The sequence below is a fragment of the Carassius carassius genome, chromosome 31, assembly GCF_963082965.1.
Source record: "Carassius carassius chromosome 31, fCarCar2.1, whole genome shotgun sequence".
Taxonomy (NCBI): Eukaryota; Metazoa; Chordata; class Actinopteri; order Cypriniformes; family Cyprinidae; genus Carassius; species Carassius carassius.
Genome location: NC_081785.1, coordinates 18163562 through 18183646, shown reverse-complemented (window position 1 = coordinate 18183646; position 20085 = coordinate 18163562). Strand labels below are relative to the sequence as shown.

General features: G+C 37.1%; 1 protein-coding gene across 4 annotated transcripts in view; it reads left to right on the top strand.

Annotated features, from left to right (window-relative positions):
* The first annotated feature begins 2494 nt into the window (after positions 1-2494).
* Positions 2495-20085, top strand: part of LOC132111689 (DNA (cytosine-5)-methyltransferase 3A-like) — a 63541-nt gene continuing 45950 nt past the window's right edge. Inside the window, exons 1-3 of one of the 4 annotated variants that reach the window (XM_059519231.1) lie at positions 2495-2767; positions 4161-4252; positions 8054-8158. In XM_059519231.1, coding sequence (XP_059375214.1) covers positions 4175-4252; positions 8054-8158 — 183 coding nt within the window. In that variant the 5' untranslated portion in view covers positions 2495-2767; positions 4161-4174. Of the gene's footprint in view, positions 2768-4077; positions 4253-8053; positions 8159-20085 lie in introns of all 4 variants that reach the window. The other 3 variants (XM_059519230.1, XM_059519229.1, XM_059519232.1) reach the window with 3 other exon arrangements.

The following is a 20085-nucleotide window of genomic DNA, read 5'->3' as shown; positions in this document are numbered from 1 at the left end:
AACTCCTTGATCTCATGTCATTCCAACTTCCAAAATTTACTCACTCTCAAGTTGTTCCAAACCTGAATGAGTTTCTTTCTTATGTTGAAGAGAAAAGAGGATATTTTGAAGACTGTTTTAACCAAACAGCTGACGGTAGCCATTGACTTCCATAGAATGGAAAAATACAGTTAGTTTTGTGTTCAACAAAAGAAAGAAATTCATGCAGGTTTGGAACAACTAATGACAGAATTTTCATTTCTAGGTGAACTATCCCTTAAAAGTGATTTATACGTTTTTTTTTTTTTTTTTTTTTTTTGAACCGAAATTTCAAGATGTTCAATAAATGTGCAAATTCAACTGAACTGGACAACTAGCACTCTAAATAGCATAAAGCTTTAAAGCAAGTCTATGCACTTGATGGCCATCTTTGTAACACCCCCAGGCAGCTCTTTCCAGTTACACAAGTGCAGCTGCTGCTTCTATAAATTGTGTTTCTTTAGCTCAAATCAATCTAAAACCTTTTTTTTCCAGGCCTATTATTTATTATTTAAGATGAATTGTTTGGAGCCCCACAATTCATTAATTAATTCCTACGATTTATTAATTTGTTCCCTCATCTTAAGTAAATCATGGCCATGTTGTACTTATTTGTTCCCCCAATTTATTAATTTGTGCCCCTTTTTTTAAGTTAAATGTAGTAAAAAGTTAAAACAGAGTGAACCACACAGTGAAAATGATAAATGATCTAATAATGATCTTGCAGGGCCCCCGAATCACTTTTTTGAGACACAAAATCGAAGAAAATGGTCATATATATATATATATATATATATATATATATATATATACACTCACCTAAAGGATTATTAGGAACACCTGTTCAATTTCTCATTAATGCAATTATCTAATCAACCAATCACATGGGAGTTGCTTCAATGCATTTAGGGGTGTGGTCCTGGTCGAGACAATCTCCTGAACTCCAAACTGAAGCCACAACACGCACCACCTTGAGAAGTATATAAATTGGCACCACCTGTGCCAATTGGGCATCGTTTAAATGTCACGACCTACCTGAGCATTGTTTCTGACCATGTCCATCTCTTTATGACCACCATGTACCCATTCTCTGATGGCTATTTCCAGCAGGATAATGCACCATGTCACAAAGCTCGAATCATTTCAAATTGGTTTCTTGAACATGACAATGAGTTCACTGTACTAAAATGGCACCCACAGTCACCAGATCTCAACCCAATAGAGCATCTTTGGGATGTTCAATTCAATTCAAGTTTATTTGTATAGCGCTTTTTACAATACAAATAGTTACAAAGCAACTTTACAGAAAATTATGTTTCTACAATATTTAGTAGTAGCTAAAGGTGGTGACTGTCAGTTTGTGCACGTTTGACAGGATTTTTAGAAAAAATTTTAATTAATTATTTTATTAATTAATAATTATTATGCAGTCACACTTGTAGCAATAATTGTTAGTTCTGTTTGTTGATTCAGGGTTAGCATCATCTGAGGTCCTCTGAGGGTCAGCATCATCTCTTCTCAGGTGTTTTGGATCCAGTCTGGAGCTTGTGTAAATCCTAGTTACCACGGGATGTAAATCCCGTGGCAAAACATAGAGACAAAATAGAGACATCATTAGCATAGCTGCTGATCCAACAAAGTAAAATTAGTTTAACCCAAGCTAATGAATAAAAATGCACATTTGATCAGATACAACTACACTCAAAATTTAAAAGATACATTATTCAAATGCTTGGCGAAAGAGATGCGTTTTTAATCTAGATTTAAACAGAGAGAGTGTGTCTGAACCCCGAACATTATCAGGAAGGCTATTCCAGAGTTTGGGAGCCAAATGTGAGAAAGCTCTACCTCCTTTAGTGGACTTTGCTATCCTAGGAACTACCAAAAGTCCAGCGTTTTGTGACCTTAGGGAGCGTGATGGATTGTAACGTAGTAGAAGGCTAGTTGCAGGAGCTAAACCATTTAGGTAAGTAATGATAATTTGTAACTGATACGGAACTTAGTAGCCAGTGCAGAGACTGTAAAATTGGGGTAATATGATTATATGTGGTGGAACGAGAGCTTCGTGCCTTGGATGTATATATAAATAAATACAGATTTCATTCATAATTAATTTTATATCTATCCAATTTGCAGCCAACTGAATATAAAGATCCAATATTCGTTTTTTTATTTTGAGTCTGAGACTAAAGCGCAGTATGTAAACACTATAAATTGTATAAGAATTCTGTAACACTAAGAAATGACATCAAGCAATGAATATACAGTATATTACAATATCTAGATGATGTAAGAGTACTTGTAATGTGACAAAACAATACACAGTACATTCACGTTATTCATTCAGATTATGTGAATCACATAAAGAGATTTTGATAGCTGCATCTAATCAGAATAGTTTGTGTAACTTGCGAAGAGGTTAATTGATGACGAAATCACACACTTCCCCGCAATGCAACGCGATACTTCCGGGTTTCTTCTCACCGAAGCCTCGCTTTCGATTTCAACATGGTGGCTACGTGAAATCAGCCGTGTAACGTGACCCATACCTGACTGACTTTAGGACCCGCGCGGAGCTGCTGGAGCGCTGGCCTCTGCTGCAGTCAGCGTGAGCAGCGGAGCATCCGGAGGAGAGCTGGCCGGCTGGGGAGGCGGTGGAGGACGGGGAGAGCGAAGCAGAAGGAGGATCCGGGAGTCAGCGAAAACAAAAAAACAAAAAAGGGGTCAGGCCTGGAACTTGGCGAAGCGGGTAATTAACACTGAGATCCGCTTTTCTAGAACCATAAGCCGCCATCGAAATAAGTCTCCGCCGTGGGGCTGGCCGTTTTTTTGGTGCGATACGGTGGGGGGCGGCTCGATGTGGCCAGTGGTTTTTCCTGCTCATACAGATGTGCGACTTAATACACCGCGAGCGTTTATTTGCAGCTCCTCGAAACAATGGCTGTTTCAAAACCTAGCGAGCTGCCTAACGTTACCTAGACAGCATTTTTGATAATCATTATGTTCCGCACGCGCTTATGATGCCCTCAAAATGCCAAAAGACGCGCTTAAGATGTTCCAAAGTGCTCTCTAGGTAGGCATCTCACCTTATGGGTATGGGCAGAAACTACTGTATGGTTACTACTGCGATTTTAATTTTTTATTTTTTTCTGGAAATAGAGTTACGGGATAGTTCACCCAAAAATTTAAATACTGTCATTTATTCACACTCATGTCATTCACAAGCCAGTGACACTATAAGACGTTTGACATAATAGATGTCAAGCCTGTTTCCTAATATGTCATATTTAAATAAAACTGTAAACGTTATTGAGTTTTCAATAACGAAAAAAAAAAATTGGTTCACGAAGAAAGTTATCATATAAATTTTGATATAGCGCACAAGTCATTCAGATGACTGTTATGATGCTTCTTGTCATTTTTGGAGCTTCACAGCCCCCTGGTCACTATTGAATTTAATTGTCTGGAAAAGAGCGGCATGGACATTCTGATAAACCTTTTTTTCACTGGAAGAAAAGGGTTTGGAATGACATTACAGTACGTTAAGAATTCAGAACACAGAGTATTCATTTTTTGGTGAACTATTCCTTTAACGGTAGAGTCGCCTAATTTATTGACCTCTAAATCTAATTTCATGGGACTTTGGTGTCCTACTTGTAGAGAAAGCACAGTGAGGCACACATACATGGGAGTGAAGAATAAAATGTACAGATCCCTTTAAAACCGCTCTGAGGAAGAAAATAGGAAATACCATGAAGTAAAGAGTTCGTATTTCACCTCAGAGAAGGGTTTTTCGAGTCAACAATATATTATTTTCTCGTGCATTAAATTGAAACATTAAATGTAATTAAGGTTCATTTCTCATGCACAATTCCCAATTATTTGCATACACATCAATGTTTTACTCACTTATCAGACATTAAGAAGTCTGTTTGGCATTATAAGTTTGAAAGCACCTCATCTTACTTATATGAGGGCAACATTTTATTGTGAAATGAGTGTATTACACAAATTGTATCCGAGTGCTGTTTCTTTTGATTATTGTGTTCCTTTCCACAGGGGATCCTAGAGAAGGAGGGTCATCATTTTATCCCCTATTTTTCTTCTTTTATTTTCATTTTCTTTTGCATTGTATTCAACAGTCACTCATTTGGCGATGCCGTCCAGCTCAGTTACCACCGCCGCCGCATTCAAGAGCTCCGACATCAACTGTGACACGAACGGAAATCAAATGGTAAGAGGTTAATGAGTCCCTGGACATTTTTAGGCTAGCTACCACATCTGTCACTGAAGTGTCTTGTGTTTCGAAAAGCTTTAGTTTGCATATGCCAAAACTAGAATTTTGTAAAAATGTTGTTGCAATAATTTCAAAAGTGGTGGTGACATGTTATAAATCTTCATGCAGCACGCAATTCTTAAACTAATATTAATGATTCTGGCATTTTTAATGTTAAATATAATTAATATATTAATATTTATATAATATATAAAGGTACATTGGTAAAACTTGACTTAAAGCCTTTATGTATAACACATTATAAAAGTATGCATTAATATGCCTTGTAATACACCTTAAAATGCATCGTACAATCTCATGAATAATTTCACGCCATCGCGGAAATACCGTGATGAGATTCTTACTTGCAAAATGTCCTTCACGTCTTTGTAGAACTCACAATTACAACTTGAAAAATTTTGTGAGATCTTCCAACTTGTAGCACCTGACAGCTAAAACTTCACGTAGAAACACTTAGAATCCTATCATCGCGTATTGTTGATTTCTTAATAATGCAAGAATACGAAGAATATTCTGAAAAGAAACGAAAGCCGTACAATACAGTTTAATGTCGCTAGCACAAAGGTGAATAATTATCTAATGTTGCGCGGAATAAACTACACGTTTATAAATTTGAGTAAAAACCGTTACTTGATGTTTTGTGTTTTTTCTGTTGATTAAACAAATACATTTTGGCAATACTATTGTTGCCATAATTCGGAGGATGTGAACATCTCAGACTAGAACGTCCTAGTAATTGCAGTAATTATGACGTGACTTGAACAAGGTATAATATTCAGCCAGTAGGAGCAACTGCTAACAGTTCTTTTTTACTCATTATGCGTTCATTTGTTCATAAATTTAAGTCTTAAATAGTCTTATTTGTATCTATACCAAATAGATTACTTGTTAAAGTGTTTGTTTTCCTGAATAAACGCATATTCATTCATTTTCTTGCATAATTTCTTTTTACCCATTTCCATTTTCCAGATGTCTGACACGTTTCGTGTCAAAATTAAAGGGCCAGTTCACCCAAAAATGAAAATTCTGTCATCATTTACTCACCCTCATGAAGAACCAAACAGTTTTGGTGACTTTCATTGTATGAACAAAAATAAAAACATATTTTTGAAAGCATCTTCTTTTACATTTCACAGAATAACATTTTTGGGTGAACTGTCCCTTTAAGTCTCTCCTCAAATCCATCAGTACAGTATTTCATTCAGTATATCATGATGATTTGTCGTGATTCATTTCCACGGCGGTGACTTGTGGGGCTATCAGGTGTCAGCGTAGAGGCTCTGGTCAACATAAATAGTAAACATGAGTAAACTGTTATCAGAGATGGTGCCTGCTCTTTTTCTCCAATTTTGAGTGTTTAGTGACGTTGGTGTTGGCTTGTGTTGGAGAGGCTGCCGTTCGCCTGATTTACGGGGGATTTCATTCTTCCCTGCCCCTGCACCCATGGACCCGTGCTACGCTCGCAGTCCTGTTGCTTGGCAACAGTTCTTGCCTTAAATAACCGGCTGCCGACAGAAATAGAGCAAGGATGTGGACAGTGTTACTGAGTTCACACAAGGCAATGTCGATTTCTGTGCACACCCTTTGTTTTTGTTTGTTTAAACACGTTGTTTGTTTATTTGTATCGTAATGAGAACATTGCGTGAGGCTAGTAGGGTTTATTAGTCATAAAATATGTGGAAAGACCTTCACAGGAATAGAGTGAATGCTAACTCTCCAGAATTCAGATTTTAAATGAATAGATAAATGGAAAAATAAAAGAAATAAATATGCATCACATTTTAAATATAAATATATTTTAATAATTTAAAATATAATTTACATTTGAGTTTAATTGTGCATTTTTAAGGCATCTGTGTCTAATTTGAGGTGCTATTTGTACTCTGCTTATTTAGATTCATATCAGTTTCGTTATGCATTAATAAGAAGAAATTCCAATGGTGTCCCGCCATCTTTCAGCCATGCTGGACTTCTCAGTAGTCATGGCAGACGGGGACAGCATCCTCATTAGCATTCTGATTTAGAGCCGGTGGTTTCATTCAGCCCAGCCCTGAAGCTGCTGCAGCAGCTACATTAGGATCATCTTTTCTCTCCCGTCCACCCTAGGGTGCTTGGCTGGACGAAGGGTGGCTATTGTTGAGGAGGGAAGACACGGTTGTGTTAAACAAAGAGAAAGTGAATGAGGGGAGAGAATGAACCACTGAATGTCTTTGTAATTGTGTCAGGAAAGAGTCCAGAGAGTTCAGCATCTCTCCACGGCTGTATCAAACCGCACTTTATCTCAGCTAAAAGGACGATGCCATTCAAACACTGGCTTTTCTCATTATCTAAGTAACCTTGACGTAAGAGATGTAGAATGATATTATAAATCTTTTCATAAAAAAATGTAGGTCTTGGTGTCAACTGCAATATTTTGGTGTGGTAAAGTTACTGTAAAAAAAAAAAAAAAAAAAAAAAAAAAGAGGATGAATCGATATTAAAAATCTTTCCAATGCTGATAAACTGCTAATTATTTTCATGTTTTGGCTGATAAAATTATAAAATGGCCAATATTTAACTCTACTATTTTGTCTACATGCATTAAAAAAAAAAAACTATAGGGACACAAAATATAGTGGTATTGTATCAGTTATCGGCCGATATTAAATCTTTTAAAATATGGGTATTTTTTTAATTATCTGTATCAAGTTTTGGATATTTACAGTTTGTGGGGTTGGTAAGTGGTTTTTGAAAATCTTTATTTGATCAAAAATGCAGTAAAGATAATAACATTGTGAAATGTCTTCAGCATTACAACATTATAATTTACAGTATGAAAAGTGGATGTTAATTTTGAGATTAACATCACATTTACCAGTGCTATTGAATTATTAATGTTTTTAAAGATTAAATTTAAGTGAGCACTAGATGATGATAATCTAAATGTAAAAATAGAGAAATGAGAAGGCACAAATACACAATTTTTATTATAAAAATAAATAAATAATAATACCTTTATTTTAAATAAATGCTGTTCTTTTAAACTCTCTAGAATCCTGAAAGAAATCATGGTTTCCACAAAATATTAAGCACCTTTTTAAAAAAAAAATATTAAACACCTTTTTAAAAATAAAAATAATGATAATAATGATAAAAATTAATTCTTCTTGAGCAATTTCTGAAGTATCATGTGACACTAAATACAGAAGTAATGGCTGCTGTAATTTCAGCTTTACCATCACAGGAAAAAAAATTACAATAGAAAACATTTAGAAATGTCCTAATATTTCACAATAATATTGTCTCTACTGTATTTTTGATCAAATAAATGCAGCCTTGGCAAGGATAAAAGACTTTCAAAAACCACTTACCAACCCCACAAACCTTTGAACATGAATGTAATCTCCAAAAAGTGAAACATAAAAAACTTAAAATAGGCTGATAACTGTACCACTATATTGTGTGTCCCTAGTAAAAAAAAAAATAATAATAATATATATATATATATCATATCATATCATATATCAGTAGAATTCAAATTAAATATCTACAGTTTTCTTAAGTGTATTTGGAAAAAGTTTTGGAATGAAACAAATAATGTGACGCATGAAAATTACAATATTACAAAAATAAATAATACTTTTATTTATATTATCCATGGAACTCAAAATGGCCATGTGCCGGAGAGCTTGAATATGAGCCAGTAAGGGGTCTGGTTAAGCAATAATAGTTAATTAATGTGCATTTCTGTCTGTTTAGAATGAGAGCTCTAGAATGGACACCATGATTATTGATGAGATGCCTTCGCTCTGCACTCCTGTCCGCAAGGTTGGACGGCCTGGCCGCAAACGCAAGAACCTCCCCGTGAGTATCCTAGAGACTGAGCTCTCAACACTCAACCAAACCACAAAACACCCAACTTCCCTTGGGATTCGGTTTATTTTCGTTTATCCACCAGGCGCTAGTTTTGGCAGTGGTAGGGAACGTGTAAACAGGCAAACATGAGGTTGCTGGTAATGACACATTTTTTTGTAATTGGACAAACTTGTGATTTGCACCTGGTGGACAACAAAACACACAAAGACTCCTATAGACTAATGCTTAGTTAGTGCTTCTGGTCAAATGAAGCAAAAACAAGCCCACATATGCTGAAAAGCTTCTCTCTCAGTGAGAGAAAGTTGCTTTATGCAATGTTAAGTTCAAAACTTGCTAACATGAAAGATGTTTCTGACTTATGAGCTAAAATGTTTTTTTGAAGAGCAGAAAGACAGTTTTTATGTGTTAGAAGCTCTATGCACAGAAACTTATGCTAGTGCTTCAATGCTCAGGATTGTCAGTTTAGAGCTTCTGAGACCTGAGCCATATTTTGAAGGTAATCGCTTGACTTGAGCCTAGCAAAATCCCCCAATTCAAGGAAACTAAAAACCCCACAAGGGTGCGTTTCCCAAAACCAAATATCACCGCAAGTTCTGTCATTATCAATAGAGTTCAATGAAACTTGTGACCCTGGTCAGCTAATGATGCTTTTGGGAAACATGTTCATTGACTGTGATTTAATTTTTGTGGTGAATCTTAGCCTCCAATAAAAGTCTGGCAGTGTCAGCAAGTGTTGATTGCATTTCTACACGGCTCTTACAGCTCATGTGTACAGTGTCACAGTGTCTGGGTTGTGTTCCCTGGGTTTCCACTAGGTGTCCTCCTTTCTCACGGTGTCTGTCTCCTTATCACTTCCTGTTCCCTTATTTGGTCACCTTCCTCCTGTTGAGTAATTGATTGTTCCCCACCTGTCTCCTGTTCCCTCATTATCCTTCTGTGTATTTATACCCGGTCTGTCTGAGTCTGTGTGACGGAGTCCTTGTTTAATGTCCTATGATTATTCATGTCCGTCGCTTCTTGCCTTGCCTTGCCTTGCTTTGCCTTGACTTGCCTTACCTTGTCTTACCTTGTCTTCGTGTCTTGTTTATGTTGGATTTGGATATTCAGTTTTGACCCTGCCTGGACTGTTTACCCCTTTGGATTACCCTTTAAATAAATGACTTGCCTGCAATTGGTTCCCTCTCCCGTGTTATCTGTAACACCGAACGTGACATACAGAAGAACCAATAAGACTGATGAAATTTGAACACAGTTTCATTATTAGTGTGTGCAAACTGGCAGATTAAAATCCTTTCACGCCACAGAGCACCACTCACATAGTTGTTCACTTAATTACATCATATTCTTCCAAAATGATTGTTTATATACAGTCGTGGCCAAAAGTTTTGAGAACTACATAAATATTGGAAATTGGAAAAGTTGCTGCTTAAGTTTTTATAATAGCAATTTGCATATACTCCAGAATGTTATGAAGAGTGATCAGATGAATTGCATAGTCCTTCTTTGCCATGAAAATTAACTTAATCCCAAAAAACCTTTCCACTGCATTTCATTGCTGTCATTAAAGGACCTGCTGAGATCATTTCAGTAATCGTCTTGTTAACTCAGGTGAGAATGTTGACGAGCACAAGGCTGTAGATCATTATGTCAGGCTGATTGGGTTAGAATGGCAGACTTGACATGTTAAAAGGAGGGTGATGCTTGAAATCATTGTTCTTCCATTGTTAACCATGGTGACCTGCAAAGAAACGCGTGCAGCCATCATTGCGTTGCATAGAAATGGCTTCACAGGCAAGGATATTGTGGCTACTAAGATTGCACCTAAATCAACAATTTATAGGATCATCAAGAACTTCAAGGGAAGAGGTTCAATTCTTGTAAAGAAGGCTTCAGGGCGTCCAAGAAAGTCCAGCAAGCGCCAGGATCGTCTCCTAAAGAGGATTCAGCTGCGGGATCGGAGTGCCACCAGTGCAGAGCTTGCTCAGGAATGGCAGCAGGCAGGTGTGAGCGCATCTGCACACACAGTGAGGATAAGACTTTTGGAAGATGACCTGGTGTCAAGAAGGGCAGCAAAGAAGCCACTTCTCTCCAAAAAAAAAATAAAGGACAGATTGATCTTCTGCAGAAAAACTGCAGAAACTCCCCACATCTTAATCCCATTGAGAACTTGTGGTCAATCCTCAAGAGGCGGGTGGACAAACAAAAACCCACTAATTCTAACAAACCCCAAGAAGTGATTATGAAAGGATGGGTTGCTATCAGTCAGGATTTGGCCCAGAAGTTGATTGAGAGCATGCCCAGTCGAATTGCAGAGGTCCTGAAAAAGAAGGGCCAACACTGCAAATACTGACTCTTTGCATAAATGTCATGTAATTGTCGATAAAAGCCTTTGATGTGTATGAAGTGCTTGTAATCATATTTCAGTACATCACAGAAACAACTGAAACAAAAATCTAAAAGCAGTTTAGCTTTTTGAAAACTAATATTTATGTAATTCTCAAAACTTTTGGCCACGACTCTACTTACTGACTTCACCCTAGGCTGGATGATTGGATGCATTTTTCAGTAATAACTTTTGTCTTTTTGTGGCCAAGTTTATGTTTCACATGGAGAAATATAATTATGGCGTCAATTCAATGCCACATATTCTTGCAAAAGAATTGAAGTATTGCAAAACAAAATAAAGATTTGCACATTAAAAAAACCATGCATGTTTTAAACCTAGTGAATAAGTGCATGCCTCTGCTCAACAATGGTACCTTGATCAGTTGTAATCTGCATGTCGGACCGATGACGTAACTTCCAGGGAGGCATGTCCAGGCAGTGCCATCTCAAGGGGGGTGTGAGGCCCTGTGCAAAGTTGACGTATGAGGACCTCTGCAATTTTGTGTGTGTTTGTGTGTGTGTGTGTGTGTGTGTGTGTGTGTGTGTGTGTGTGTGTGTGTGGGTTGCTATAGTAACAAACGCAACTTTAACAGCATCTGATCGATTGTGATGCCATGCTCACTGACATACTTGCACATGCATCACGGTCATGCACAAACTCATAAGAACTGTAAGATCGTAATCAATTTACACTATTTGAAAATAATATTGTGCACATTCACTGTTATTCTTGTCATGTTCATTTATGAATTACATGAATCATGATTGCATATTTTATAGATAGATATAACTATCGGTTGCTGAACATATCTATCGTAAAACAGTTTTAATACAGTACTACTTACACATCTCTCAATAGCAGTGTTTCCACTGTTGGGACAAAAGCGGGCGTGCTAGTGCGTGCCAGGGCCAGTCGCATTTCCACTGTCACTTCTGGTGCTTGATTGTGCCTCGTCAGTGCTTCCTCGTTTTTTGGCCCGTCGAAGACCTTGGGCCAAAGCGGGCCAGCTGGGGCTAGAGGAGTGGTTATGAACAAAGGCAGAGTTTCTCCATGTCTGGAGAGCATCAGCACTGCGGATCATTTCATAAAGCATACAGCTATAACACTAGCATTAAATTTTTTTTTAAATAAGTTGAGCCCAAAACTCACTTTTAGTCAGCAGCGAGTGTTTGAAATAATTTGATCCGATGTGGAAGAAATATTTATAAGCGATGCAAAAGACTATGCACACTAGGCATTAACGTTACCATAGTAAACATGGTAAACTGTGACCGCTTGGAGAAATCAGACCTCTATCACAATCGTGTATTTATTTAGTAATTTATATAATCTGTCATAAATCTCGACTCGAGAGTTTAGCTCCGCGTAGCCTATGTTATAAAGATATAATAATGGTTTTTGTTCGGGAGCTTTTATAAAAATAGAGATATTATCATTCATTCTAAATGTGACGGCTACTGTGGCTACAAATGAACAGAAATAGACTCGACTGAATAAGCAAGCTATTTTCATAACGTTTAATTTAGTTAAAGTTTAAGAGTTAAATTTATTTCTGTGTGACTAATTTTGAGTCCTAATAAATTAATTAATTACGATCAATGTATCACTTATTCTATAGTAAAACATTGATGCTTTTGAATTTAAATATTTAACAAAGCATGCAAACAAACGGACGCTTATTATTAGTTTTCTGATAACTTCTCTTTGTTGGTAAAATGAAGGGGTTGTATGACGTTGTTCTGAGAGGTGTGTAAAGGGTGGGTTTTAGTGAAGCGCAGCGGTGCTTCAGGCTCGACTGTGGAAACCCCACGCTATTCTGGCCTTGGTGCTACTGGCCCGAGGCTATTAGCCCCATCCAACCTGTTTTAAGCCCTGGCTCGCACTGGCCCGACAGTGGAGAAGCGGCCATTGTGTTATGAGAGTGAAGCAAGACCTGCCTTCTTTAATTCTGATTGGCCAACTCGATCATTTTGACATTGACTAGCACTGTTGGACCATTGAGGCAGACCAGCCTAAAAGTTTAACTTTTAAAACTTTTTGTCATCCTAACAACAAACAGCTTTACTCTTTCTTATATACAAAGTCTTATACTGTCTATAAGCTATGACTATTTTAGTCTTTCAAAGGACAAAATGGGTGGAAAAAAAGACATAAACTACATAAAATGCAGGCCAGGAGCGAGGCCCTCCAGAGGCGTGAGGCCCTGTGCGGTCGCACACTTGGCACAGCCCTAGCGACGGTACTGTGTCCAGGACTGAAACTCAAAATAAAAGTAGCCTTTCAAATAAATTAGTTGCTATGGCCATGGAAATATGTGTTGCAAAATCATTGCTTTTGCTCTTTTTCATTTATATTTTGTAATCCTTTATTTTTATTTGCAAAAATAAATTTTTCTCGCAGTACTTCATTTTCTTTTGCAAAACTTTATTTTCTTTTGCAATATTTCAGTTGTTTTGCAAATATATGTGCCATTGAATTTACTCCATGTTCTTGGATACAACTTATTGTACAGTCATGTACAATAGTCATGAAACACTGAACACGTTGCACATTCTGCCGTCCATCTTGTGGAACTTGAGAACACATGTTCAAAATGACGCATCTGGTGCTTTTTGTACGGTGTTTGACCAGCTTTGTCAATGCTGAATTGTGGCTGGACATCTTGGCTACAATTGACCATATGGACAATTACTTCCTGGTTTTAGATAAGCCAGCTCAGTCATTTCCGGTCAACTATACTATGCCGTAAAGGGAGCGCCCTTTGCGTGGTTTCTCTACCTAATTCATTCACAATTTGGAGAAAAGTTTTGTTTGTCTAAGATGACCAAACGTCTACGTATACCATTTCAGGAATGATAAACACGAATTTAAAATTTACGCGAGGGAATCCATTATATCATGCCACGAGTCATTGCAATGATTGACAGTGGCTAACGAATGAATCATCTGACGAGCTGATGTCAAAATAGAGCTGTGCATTAAGTGATTCAGCCTAACAAAACTACAGCAGCAAGCAGCAAGTCTTTGTTGGATAAAACTTCATGTAGTTTTTAAATTAAATCTTAACATTCAAAAATATTCAATGCATTATTAATTTTTTATAACTTATTTAATTTGTATTTAAGTTTAAATAATTCAGCATTATAGGCTGTTGTCTGGACTTATTTATTTATTTAAATGACAATTAATTTATTCTGCTGCCATCTCGTGGCTATAACAGTAATTTAATTTTCATCTTAAAAAGTCTTTATTTTTTGCCGTGATACGTTTTTGAAACATTTCTTCATGTCCTCTTCATGAATTAGAAAATGAACCTTTAATAATGTAAATTTTATAAACGTTGAGAAATGATGGGAGCATGATGTCCGCGACAACGCAAATCCAGTTAATCTGCAAACAGCAACGTACTTGATAACTTCAAACAGCTCGTCTTGGCTACTTCAATTTTCCTCACTGTATATTTACAATAAAACGAATTATGATATCAAATACCACTGCCTCCTTTCGTTTTCATTTAAACATAAAAACAGCTGCAGAAATGTACTTAGTTCAGGGATATGTGTATATATACAGCCATTACAATGAAACAAAATATTATATCAGTTTGCCTTTTTTATTTTCATTTTAACACATAGATAAATTTAATACAGACCAAAGATAACCTGTTAGATTTACCAAAAACGAATTATATTTTATTTTTAACCACTAAAGAGACATCAGAGCCAGCGGCACACATCAGAAGGTCTAGCCGAAGTGAGGCTGCTCTCGGCGGATACATGATTACTGAGCTCCCGCTGATCGGCGAAACACATTTTTAAAATAGGCACTGTCTTTATAAATAAACCACAGATTTGAGTTTTAAACTACTACACTCTCGCCTGAAATACTTTTAAAATTACATTTCATGATACAATAAAACAGTAATATTTTGAAAATGATCCGAATAAATGGTGGTTGAACTCAACCAATGCTCCGTGAACTCAACCAATCATGATGTTTAGCGCACAAGTTCCGCCCCCGAAACTTTATTTAGTTCCCGGTTCCTGCGGGGGAAACACACCAAGTACCAGGCCAAAGTCCCTAGTTCCTGGGTAAAGTTCCTGCGGTGGAAACGGGGGCATTTAGTACCATTGGGATGTCGTTTAGGAGATTAGCATAACTGCCTAAACGGTTATGATAGTGTTTATTTGTCAGCATTCAAATGTACAGTTATGTGTCCTTTCCTGGGATTACCAGACTGCATATAAAATTATATGTTATTTAATAACATGAAACTGTATGTTAATTCCGCTATCATTATTTATGGTGTTGCAATTGTTTTGTTTCTCAGTTTCTGATTAGAATGAGGCAGGAGAGATTACGAGCTGGCTTATCTTTATCCGGAAGTTCTAAATAGCGCCCCGTGCATATGGTCAATTTATTGTACAGTCTGGCACAAAACACTAGTGAAAAAAGTGAACTGTAACCTGTATGGTGATTAGATTCCTAGTTTTGGACTGGATTCTCGAACTTGAGTGCTGGTGCTTTTCGGAAAGTGTGCGGCCAGCTTTGTCTGTGCTCAATTGCGGCTTGATGTCTTAGCTAAAATATATCTTACAGTGTGATATGAATTACATTACAACCGCTTTGTCTGTGTCTTTGAGATCACATTATTGGTTGTTTTGCACCTTAATGATAAACAGCGCAGGGCCATTGTTAGGTAGGAGTATGTCCTCGGTCATGGGACTGCACTAAGGTCCTCTATAGATTATTTTACTCACTGAGCCCTAAAGAGAAATCATAAAACCTTTGCCCTGGGCCCAGTAAATTTTAAGGAGTGAATATCGGGAGTAAGTTCTTTTACACGTCCAGTCCCTGGTAAACATCCCCCTTTCTCTGGAGCCAGTATTCCTGTTTTTTGAAAATAATCTGCGCTCTTGCATAATTAATCCAGAGAGGGCATGTCAGGGCATGTGGATGTTCGGTTGCCCCACATCCTCTCCTGCCTTCCCCTGAGGACTTTCTGATTGTATTATCCTCCTATCCCATTTCTTCAACAGGTAATTGCGGTCCTGCGAGGAGAGCGATGTCTTACTCTGTGAAATGTAAGCCATGTGAAGACAGATAGAATAATGTTAGTGTCATCTCTCGTAGAGGTGCTGACTGCTGATGTGGAGGACTTTGTTAGCATTCTATGTTTGACTGCCTCTGTGAAACTGTTTGGATTTGTGAAGCCGGCTGGGGAAGACGAGGCTCTAAGTGATGTATCAAGAGTGATGACTGGGACTTTTTTTTAATTTGGCTTTATTTTTCATCTTGAACAGTAATAGCATTGTTTTCCACATGTCTATTTTTAGACAAGGAAGTTGGACTTACAAACAACCCCGCTCCATTCTTATTCTAAACTTTTGTGCAGCAGATGGGGAATTTTTTTCTAGGTCATAAGGAAGGTGCTAATATCAAAGCATAACACATTGTTTTGATCACTGGACTGCAGGCAATGCCATTGTTTCATGGTTTTCCAGGGTTAGATTTTTATATTCTTTGAAGAAAACATGCATTTTTTCATGTAAAACGTGCCATTGCAGTGCTTGGGTGAGGTGGGTGGTTGCCAGGGCGTTGTTCACCTAAAAATGAAGATTCTGTCATCATTTACTTTTCTCATGGTGATCCAAACCTGTGTGACTTTCTATACTTCGTGGAACATAAAGGAAGACATTTTGAAAAAAGGCAGGTTTTTTTCCATCCATACAATGGAAATCATTGAGCACCAAAATTGTTTAGTTACCAACATTTTACAAAATATCTTATTTTATCTGGGAAGTCGTGGCCTAATGGTTAGAGAGTCGGACTCCCAATCGAAAGGTTGTGAGTTTGAGTCCCGGGCCAGCAGGAATTGTGGGTGGGGGGAGTGCATGTACAGTTCCCTCGACTTAGGTGTCCTTGAGCAAGGCACCGAACCCCCAACTGCTCCCCGGGCGCCGCAGCATAAATGGCTGCCCAGTGCTCCGGGTGTGTGTTCACAGTGTGTGTGTGTGTTCACTGCTCTGTGTGTGTGCACTTCGGATGGGTTAAATGCAGAGCACAAATTCTGAGTATGGGTCACCATACTTGGCTGAATGTCACTTCACTTCACTTTAATTGTATGTTCTACAGAATGAAAGATTATACAGGTTTGTGTAAATAACAACAGTTTTTTGAGTTAACTGTCCTTTTAATGGTTACCAAGGCCCCAGAATGAAAAATAAAATGTGCGACAAAATGTCAAAACATGCAACATAACATTATGAGCATCTATGTATGGCTTGATAGACATTATCTCAGTAGAGAGAACAACAAAAAAAAACATAATGTCTAATTTGGTTCTTTTTAATGAATCAGTCCAAAAGATTCACTAAAATCAAAATGACTCCTTTCTTTGCATGAACATCTTATCTTTTTACGAACAGCTTATAACAATCCAAAAGAAAGGAAAACTTGAAATCGCATCATATGACCCCTTGAAATTAAACTGCACAATTTCAAAATGTGAAGCAAAAACAGAATGGTCTGTCTTTAGTTTTGTGAAATCGTATTACATAAAACACCTGTATGAAACTGAAACAGCAGATGTAGTAATAGTGACATTAATGGACAGTAATACATTGCCAGTACAGACACCCCTATTTTCTTTTCTTTTTTTGAGGGGGGGGGGGGGGGGTCTTAAAATGCACCAACTGACTCTCCTCCAACAATTTGAAATTATTCCTCCCATACCACCTTCCCTCTGTAATATCAAATGAAAAATGAAGCAAATGGAAATAATAAACACTAAAGTAGAAACCCAGAATCCAACATTTGTGGGTGGCACAACGCTGTAACCCTGCTTTTAGTCAAGTTGTCACCTAGAGTCTTGCTATGACAAGTAAGATCATCAAAAGTGTGCAGCTAAACAACTTGACTGTTTTAAATCTTCTGTCAGCATTACGACATAAGACAGCGACACAAATACTCCTTATTGTGAATGAGAAGAAGAACGAACAATCCAGCTGCTGTTTGGGAGATTATGTGTTTCCTCTAACTAGAGGAGAGTAACAGTTTGTATTGTGTCCAATGCCTGTTCGATTTCTCTTTCATGAGAATGGCTTTGACATCCTGAGGCAGCGAGGCAAAGTGGCAGCTGCTACTCTAAAGAGAAATGCCACTGTCATATTGGCGGTTCAGTTCTTTGCGGGCTTGAAGTCTGTTTGTCTCAGTATCGCCAGCCTCTCATGTCAGTCTGGCTTCCCGCGCACATGCTAAGCAGGTGGTTGGATTCGATGAGTGATTTATGTGAAGGTTAAAGATTAATCACTTTGTGTACAGGATGTATAGTCATACAGCACAGGGCCTTTGTGTAGTTGAGGTAGCGTGATGGCATTTTTATTCTTCTACACGGTACCATTTAAAAAAATCTTTTTAAGAAATTTAAAGTTTTATTCATCAATGATGCAGTAAATTGATGTATAATGTATAATATAAACATTTATATTTCAATTTCTTTTGAACTTCACAAAAATATTAAGCAGCACAACTCTTTCCAACATTGATGATATTAAGAAATATTTCTGAAGGATCACTGTGACACTGAAGACTGAAGTATTGCAGAAAATTCACAGGGAAAATGAAAAAATTTTGATTTTGAAAAAAAAAACATTTACTGTTCACATTACTGTTTTTTACTGTATTTTTTTTTACTGTATTATGTGCTTTATTTTAAGTGTTTTAAAGTTATTTGATATTGTTTTGTGAGGAACAGAACAAATTTAAGACTTTACTTGCTTAAAATCTGTGAGCTTTATCTGTTGTTACCGTATCGTTAAGTGAAAAACAAATGAGTTTGTTGTGAGCAATTTCTAAGTATTGTTGTTAATTAAAAATAAAACCAGAACTATTAATTAAACAAAAAAGTATATATATATATATATATATATATATATATATATATAGTACAGACCAAAAGTTTGGACACACCTTCTCATTCAAAGAGTTTTCTTTATTTTCATGAATATGAAAATTGTAGATTCACACTGAAGGCATCAAAACTATGAATTAACACATGAGGAATTATATACATAACAAAAAAGTGTGAAAATATGTCATATTCTAGGTTCTTCAAAGTAGCCACCTTTTGCTTTGATTACTGCTTTGCACACTCTTGGCATTCTCTTGATGAGCTTCAAGAGGTAGTCACCTGAAATGGTCTTCCAACAGTCTTGAAGGAGTTCCCCGAGAGATGCTTAGCACTTGTTGGCCCTTTTGCCTTCAGTCTGCGGTCCCGCTCACCCCTAAACCATCTCGATTGGGTTCAGGTCCAGTGACTGTGGAGGCCAGGTCATCTGGCGCAGCACCCCATCACTCTCCTTCTTGGTCAAATAGCCCTTGATGCCTTCAGTGTGAATCTACAATTTTCTGTATATATATATATATTTTTTACAACTGTCAGTTTCTTCTTATGAAGGCACACAAAGCAAAGACTTCAGGAGACTTGAAATGTGGCGTCATATGGGACACATTTTATGATAATTGTGTAGTTTATGTAGCTTTAAAGCTCTACTCTTTATGCCCATACTGCAGTAATAGTAAAGTAGAAGCAGAGGTGGGTAGAGTACCCAATAACTGTACTCAAGTAAAAGTAAAATTACTTCTAGAAATATTTACTCAAGTAAAAGTAAAAGTACTAGTCTTGAATAGTTACTTGAGTAAGAGTAAAAGAGTATCGGATAAAACATCTACTCAAGTAGTTAGTTACTAGTTACTTTGGGTCATATATACTGAGCCTATTTTTATTTAGATATATAGATAAAATGTATGTAATGTATGTGTGCGTGTATAAATGTATATATTTCATCAGCCTTTACTCCAATTTATGTAAATTATTATAAAACCCTGTCTGTTTACTTAAGTAACAGATATAGGTGTCATGCCATAACATATTTTTAATACGACTGACTTTATATTAAATGTGAATTTAACATTGAAAGTCAATGTGATATAAATATTGCTACTTATCTTTCATTGTTCAGAAAGAGAGCAAATAACATTTACATTATTAAAGATAATTTTCACTGACAGTCTAGATTTCAATCACTCTCAGAAACTCCCATTAAAATCACTGAAACTGTTAACACTGTGAAATCAATATCTTAATTAAAGATTTGTACAAACATCTGCACTTTGTTGTTCCTGCGAGAGAATTCGCCAGAAAGAGGTATTCAGTCAGTGAGCGAGTGAAGGAAGCACCGGCATTTTAGCGATGACTCATCTGAACGCCTCTGATTGGCCAATGCTTTAATAAGCTCAAAAGAATCATGTGTGATTTGTTATAATGCGCAGCGCTGTATAAACGCATCTATCTCTGGCTCAGCGCCAGCAAGCAATCACAGATCTGAATTTAGCAGCTGATAATATGACTCGCTGAACGTACTTGCACCAGTGAGATTGTATTAAAATTAATAAAATCTTAATCGGCTATGTTTTGTCTTTTGGAAGCTGCATTCAACTTGACTCCCCTCTGTTATAAGCCACACAC